The 7,364-nt window shown below is 38.9% G+C and overlaps 1 protein-coding gene across 2 annotated transcripts in view; it reads left to right on the top strand.

The window, feature by feature from the left end:
• HLF (HLF transcription factor, PAR bZIP family member) overlaps window positions 1-7,364 on the top strand; it is a 35,236-nt gene that overhangs the window by 25,034 nt on the left and 2,838 nt on the right. For both annotated transcript variants that reach the window (XM_075846856.1, XM_075846857.1), the window contains exon 3: window positions 5,792-6,012. In XM_075846856.1, coding sequence (XP_075702971.1) covers window positions 5,792-6,012 — 221 coding nt within the window. The remainder of the gene's footprint in view (window positions 1-5,791; window positions 6,013-7,364) is intronic.

A 7,364-nucleotide genomic window follows, 5' to 3' on the forward strand; every position in this document is an offset into this window, starting at 1 on the left:
CAGTACAGGTGAACGGGACTCCTGCCATCATAGACATTTTATTATGCTAGGAATCCGTGCCTTCCCGCGGAACTGCTGTTCCGTACTGTATCATTTTGTTCCGTAAGGAGGCAGAGACTCCTAGTATCATAAATGTCTATGATGCCAGGAGTCCCGTTCCCCTGTACCGCGGTCGGGCCGGGAAATCCTTCTGATACATGGTCGTGTGCAAGAAATGTAAAAGTCATTCAAAGCTGCCAGAAAAGTTGCTCCAAATATCAGGTAGTTGCCTCCAATTCTTTTCGCGATGCACCTTAATACGGAAAATGCACCATAGTAATGTGCCATAGTAATCCATAGTGATGTTGGCGTCTCACAGTATACAGTGGTGGCACTCTGATTGTGTTTTCAAGGTATAAAAAGTCATTGAAAGAAGGGGAAGAAGAGAAGGACTCTAATACCTCTAGGTTAGGAGTCCCATACACTCAAGGCTACCACAAAAGTTGCTCCAAATACCAGGTAATTGCCTTAATTTTTTTGACAGTTATACTAAATATGGAAAATGCGCCATAGTAATTTATTAAGTCTTAGAGTGCATAAAGAAAACCACAAAGAGCGATCCTTGGAGGGTGATGGTGCACCATATTTTCCATATGTCAGAGAGTATGGATTTACTACCTATTGCAGTAGATATATTCTTTGTATGGAGACAGCTGCTTACATATGCTCTATGCACATCTCTAGTTTCATAGGCTTGACACGTGCCCGGATCTTTGACAATAGACAAAATGAGAGTATAGTGCAGTAAGTGTGCCAGCCTTCTCTTCTTTCTCAGCTAAATCCTGATATCTCACCATCAGCTTTGCGGAACCACAGTCCGGTAGCCCTTTACTGAGAATAAACAAAATCTGTTTCCTAAAAATAGGATCCTCAAGCATACTGGGTGTCATAGGATGTTAAATCCTTGGATGTAGTGGTGTGCTAGTTTTACTAGTAGTTGGAGCAGGCTTTATTACTACCACGTCACTGTATTCTACCTTAATTCAGTTTAATAGATACTGATATGGACCATGTGTTGTAGATATATATATATATATATATATATATATATATATATATATATATACATACACATCTGGAGGTTTGTCTATTGATGTCTATGAGAGTTCTCATTCACTGTTTACTAAAAATAAATCATTTTGGATCCTAGAGTGGTTTAACTGGCTCGTAAGGTCTACAATAAGACAAGACAGACAGGAAACTTTTGAGATCCCTGTGGTTTCCAGTAGGCAAAACATTCTCCATGTCCCATTTACAGACTGCAAGCTGCCATAGACAGAGGTCTGTGATTTACTAGCAGGAACTCAGCGAAACTGCAATAGACTTTCCATTTTATCCACTTTTTGTAACATTTTTGGATAGCTTCGCCTCTCAGTAGAAGTGGTGGATTAATAATTGTATATTAGATAGATGCTTTTTTATGCAACTCCCTTGTATTTTATACAGTGTACCTCTAAATCTAAAAGGATTTCCTATCGCCTGAATGATATTGTTTGTGCCATTTTTGTTTTACTATAAAAGTTTTTTCCCAAAATGCCAAATACCGTTTTTTATGTAGTTGTTAATTCCGTTTTCTTTTGCCATTAGCCATTTATATATATATATATATATATATATATATATATTTTACCACTAAAGGACTGACATGAGGACACCCTAATAGGGAATATGGACTTTATATAGAGGGGACTCGCTAAACCTAGTCCCTATGAGCCAGAGTGTAGAGCCGCTTCTTTTTTAGAATAGTTTAGCATAGCATAAGACAACCCTTATATTGGCAAACAAGACCGGCGCTTAAAGGGGTTATGTGGGGACCAAAAGTTACTAGAAGTGTACTCTCTGCAGTTTGTAAGTACAGTCACTAATATACATTCCGGTCCCCCGTCACGCTGATTCTGAGATTTTCATACACTTTTATAGCGCTGCCGGGGGACCGGACGTCTAGTTGCACAGCCTTCTTTGCTGACTATACGACTCTTCGTCATGTGACCGACGCCGCTGTACTCCATGTACTCGCTGTACTACTGCTTGTACATGGAGTACAGCGGGGCTGATCACATGACGAAGAGTCGTATCATCATCAAAGAAGGCTGTGCAACTAGACTTCCGGTTCCCCGGCAGCACTATAAAAATCTATGAAAATCTCAGAATCAGTGCGACGGGGGACCGGAATGTATATTAGCGAGTGTATCACATACTGCAGGGAGTACAGAGATGATAATTTTTGGTCCCCACACAACCCCTATAATGTTGCTCTTATTATGGTAGGTTTAGTATATAGTTTATCACTCTACCTACTATACCATTGGCACCACAAATGGCACAGTGGTAGTGGACGCCAGTTACCCGCAACGTAGTTTGTACATGGGACTCACTGATCTCTGACTGCTGGGTAGTGTCTCCCTGGACGTGCCCTCTTGATAAGCCTTGTCTAATCTGCCACCTGTCTGCTTGCTCCTATTTGCTGCGCAGCCCCTGTTCCTGCATGTAAAGACTTAACATTAGAGAGGATTATAAAGTAAAATTAGGATTGTGAACTGCTTTGAGCAGCTCCACCCGGAATGACTGGACCATTTCCAGCAAATAAGACTTGAACAACATGTTTACCTCACATAGAGATTCTCCGCTAAATACAGATACGTGGATTTATGAACAAACTATAAGACAATTCTCTTTAACATATAAAAATTCAATTCCCTGGAATAAGAGGTCCTTGAATTATCTTTTTTCGTGAAAATTTCTTTCTATTTGTTCCTTAGGTCTATCTGTTTCTAGGAAAACTGGGTAAAAACTTATAAGATAGGTGGTCACCCAACTTTTCCAGGCTCCAGATGAGTCATTTTACCTTATTAGGGTAGGTTCTCACAGAGCGTAAATAATGCATTTTTCCGTAACTTATTTTGTTGCGGAAAATCCTCAGCATAATACAGTAGCAGCAGAGTGGATAAGCTTTCAACAAATCTCATCTGCACGCTGCGTAAATAATAAGCGGAAAAAACCGCTCAGAAATTGACCTGCGGAGCGTTTTTTAATCCGCAGCATGTCAGTTGTATTTGCGTAATCGCTGCTTTTTTTGTTGCGGGTTTTCCCCATTGAATTCAACGGGGAGGTAAAACCCCCAACAAATGGCAGATGTTGCGGTTTTTGCGGTGGAATAGCTGCGATTCTGCCGCAAAAATCGCAACTCAGAAAAAAATAATCAAATTCTTACCCAGAATTCTGTGCTTCTTCGTCCAAGCCGGCCTACTGGGATGATGTTTTATCCCATGTGACTGCTGCACAGGTCGGGCTGCAGGACATCAGAGGGACGCGTGTTGAATGTTTTTTTATTTTTTCTAGCGTGGCTTTCCGCAGCGGAAATTCCGCCTGAAAAACGTTATCACAATGTGCTGCGAATTCTAGGTCGGATAGGTTGCGGAGTTTTACAAAGCGTATCTGACCTGTGTGAACCCGGCCTAACTTGATTGATTAACCATGTGGAAGGTTTGGAAAGCTGGGTGACAACCCCTTTGCGACATGCAATGGTGACCATATCGGTTGTCTCCCAGTTTTTACAGAAATAGATTTTACTAATGGCCGAGTATAGTTTTTCAACCACAAAGAAAATAACTCAACGATGGATATTTATGGGTGACTTTTTATTTGCGGGGGAAATGCTTAAATCCAACTACAAGAATTTTAATTTCTATTGAATGTTTCCATTGTCTCCGCATCTTTTTGACCTTGAGAGGAAAAAGCAACGTGACCAATGTCATCAGGGAGATATACGTAATGGTATTTCTATAGAGTGCATGTAATTTCAGTGAAAAAAGTTCAGGTTAATATATCGTCCCCATTTAGCTACCTGTTCCCATGCCAACCTATAAAACAGGACTAATCAACTATCTGCTGGCTGTCCATTGATGATGAGAGTAACAGTCCCAGCATGCCCATATTATAGCAGAACATACTTCAGCATCCTCCATACAATACATTGGGTCGGCTGTATCTAGATACCTCTCCTTATATTCGGTGACCATTATTGTGGTGTAGAAGGGGTTAAACTAGGATTAAATCAAATGTATCCAATCTGCGAAGCGATCATGTGATTTCATCAGAGCTATTTCTGTCGCTGGCAAATTTCAGCGTCACGCCAATCAAGCACTTGGACGACTCCTTAATCAGGCGGCTTTCTATACCCTTTCGCTTTGATTGCTGCCTCCAGAATAAAGGTTTTTTTTAATCAGGATTTTCAGCTGTTTAATGACAGTTCTGCTTATTGATGCGACTGAGCAGTAAGCTAACCGACTGCTGCCCTCTGTTGGCAGACATTGGTATTGTTTGCTCTAAAACTACGGTATGTGGTGTGATGTCATCAAAAATATGCTCAAGGGGAAGAGAAAAAAAAGTTTATGACATTTTGATAAATTTGGGGTTAAAAAAAAAAGGAAGAGATTACGATGTTGTTCAATAGGATTTCAGATTTTAATACAAAGTTTCTGAGATAAGGAGCAAGCCGGGTGTGGTGGTAACTAAGGTTTAAAATAATTTGTTTGGAAAAATAGACATTAATTTAGGGCCATCATATATAATTTGAATGTCGTTTTCTTGGCAGTGGGATGTATGGGAAGTACAAGGGTATGGCATGGTGTGGGTGCTAAGAGTCAGACCCCCACCGATCTAAGACCTAATATTCATGGCCATCAATTTTAAAATCCTGGATAATCCCTTTAATCAACTCCTAGGAGATAGACCCAAGTGTGCAAGTGATTGGCTCCAAAGTCAGCTCAAAATGGGGGGGGGGGTCTTCTGTTGGACTTTTGTGTCCTGCCTGTAGTTTTAAAGGCTATATAGACCTTTGAAATGTCTATCAGTGTGTTTTGTGCAACTTTCTGAATAATTATTATTATTTTTTTATTATTTTTACTTTTTGAGATACAGCTGCTTTGTATCCTGTATATAGAGCAGCTGTATCGTGCGCTGAGACCAGAATCTGTCAGGTCATCGGGACTGATGGGTTCAGTGTCAGCGGGTCAGATTAACCTGTTATCGATCACATTTAAGTTATGAACTTAGATGTGATCTGTAACAGCTCGATCCTGTGTGACCCGCTCTCACTGAACCCATCAGTCCCGCTGACCTGACGGATTCAGGTCTCAGTACAAGATACAGCTGCTCTTTATACAGGATACAAAGCAGCTGTATGTCAAAAAGTAAAAATAATTTAAAAAAAAAAAGGATTCAGGAAGTTGCACAAAACAAACTGAAATTGAAATTCTTTTTCATAGTAAATCAGAGGTGAATAAATATTGAGTGTTACATTTACAAGTGCTATCATATTTTTTCTGCAAATTTGCTAAAACAAAAATTGAATCTCCAAATTACCTTTTTTAGGTAATATATCTTTTAGAGTAATTGTACTTGCAGAAAACTTTTGATATGTCAAAGAAGCTTTGATCGGTGGAGGTCCGGGTGCGTTCTGATATGTAGCCATGAAATAGCAAAAGTTTTTGAAAATGAAATTACTCTTTAAACTGTCAACACATAAAATAATGAATGACCTAATATTTTCCTAAAGAATAATTATAATATAAGACACCAACCTAGGGTGTCATACACATGGTGCCTCTATACGGCACAGTATTATGAAGGTATTCTCCCCTGGCATAGTGTATATGTAAACTTACCATTTTTTGTAGCCTGAAGTATACCAAGCATTTTTATTATCTTAGAGAGAAAATCTAAAGTAATTTTATTTGGTAATATTTTTCAGGTCAGATTTTGCCTGGAAACCGCAACACCCCCAGTCCAATAGATCCAGAAACCATCCAAGTGGCCGTAGGATATGAGCCAGACCCAGCAGATCTTGCCCTGTCCAGTATCCCAGGTCAAGAGATGTTTGACCCTAGGAAACGCAAGTTTTCAGATGAAGAACTAAAGCCTCAGCCAATGATTAAGAAGGCCCGTAAGATCTTCATACCAGATGATCTGAAGGTAAGTTGGAAACGGTCTACGAGACGTCCATGTTGGCCTCAGGCTGCCTTCATATGACTGTAATATCGTTCTGTTTGAAGGCCAATATTTAGTGTCAAGAACGGCAGTAGATCCCATCGGAAAACTTTATCCAAACAAAATCTTTGAGAAATGTTTCCCTCCTTTGTCCTAACGGGATCCAAACCAATTCTTGACACTATACAGGAGCTGTATTATAGAGGTCTGAATACAGCCTTAAAGGGGTTGTGTTCATACGTTACAGTTGTGTACTCATTTCTTTTAGCTTAAAGGAAGAATTTTTCTTCTCTTTTTGCATCTAAAAAAATTATGCAAAAATTGTGTGTATAAATATGCATGTCCTACCAGCTTAGACCTATGATGGGCATACAGGAAGGGGATAAATATTTAGCAGGTGGCACATGTGTTGTAGGAGAATACTGTTATACAGTGGGTTTGTGCTCGCTTGTACATTTGAATTATTCTCTTCATTATTTTCTAGAGATATTAATAGTCCTACAGAATATATCAATCTCTATGGAGACGCAAAGGAACGTTGTCCATTAGTATGTCATACAAAATGTTGGTGATATAAAAAAGGCATGGTTTTCTCAATCTGTCCCAGTTATTAAAGACTATGACACCTTCGAAATCATTATATTTTTTAATTAAAATGTCTATCACTGTGTTTGGTGCAACTTTCTAGTTACTTTTTATTAAAAAAAATATCTTTACTTTTGAGATACAGCTGCTTTGTATCCTGTATACAGAGCAGCTGTATCTTGCGCTGAGAACTAAATCCGTGAGGTCAGAAGGACTGACTGGTTCAGTGACTGCGGGTCAGACACGCAAGATTGAGCTGTTACCAATCACATCTATGTTCATAACTTAGATGCGATCGATTACAGGTGGATCCTGCGTGTCAGACTTGAACTGACGGATTCAGGTCTCCGTGCTAGATACAGCTGTTCTATATACAGGATACCAAGCAGCTGTATCTCAAAAAGTAAAAATAATTTTTAATAAAAATTATTTAGAAAGTTGCACCAAACAAACTGATAGACATTTTTTTTTATTTTTAAAAACAACTATTTCAAATGTGTATATAGCCTTTAAGATGGTCAGGTCATAGACTTGACCATGATGAGATAAATGTTCTTAGTAAAAGTCAATCTGATGGTCCAATCGCAAATGTTTCTAAGAAGCATGGTAAGTCTAGTGAAGATGACTACTGACCAAGTATTATTTTGAAAAAACAAAAACAAAAAACAGTGTATAAGTGTGTTTGGTGCAACTTTCTAATTCGTTTTTATTAAAAATAATTTTTACTTTTCGAGATACAGCTGCATTTTATC

This window comes from Rhinoderma darwinii, chromosome 13 (genome assembly GCF_050947455.1).
Source record: "Rhinoderma darwinii isolate aRhiDar2 chromosome 13, aRhiDar2.hap1, whole genome shotgun sequence".
Lineage (NCBI taxonomy): Eukaryota > Metazoa > Chordata > Amphibia > Anura > Rhinodermatidae > Rhinoderma > Rhinoderma darwinii.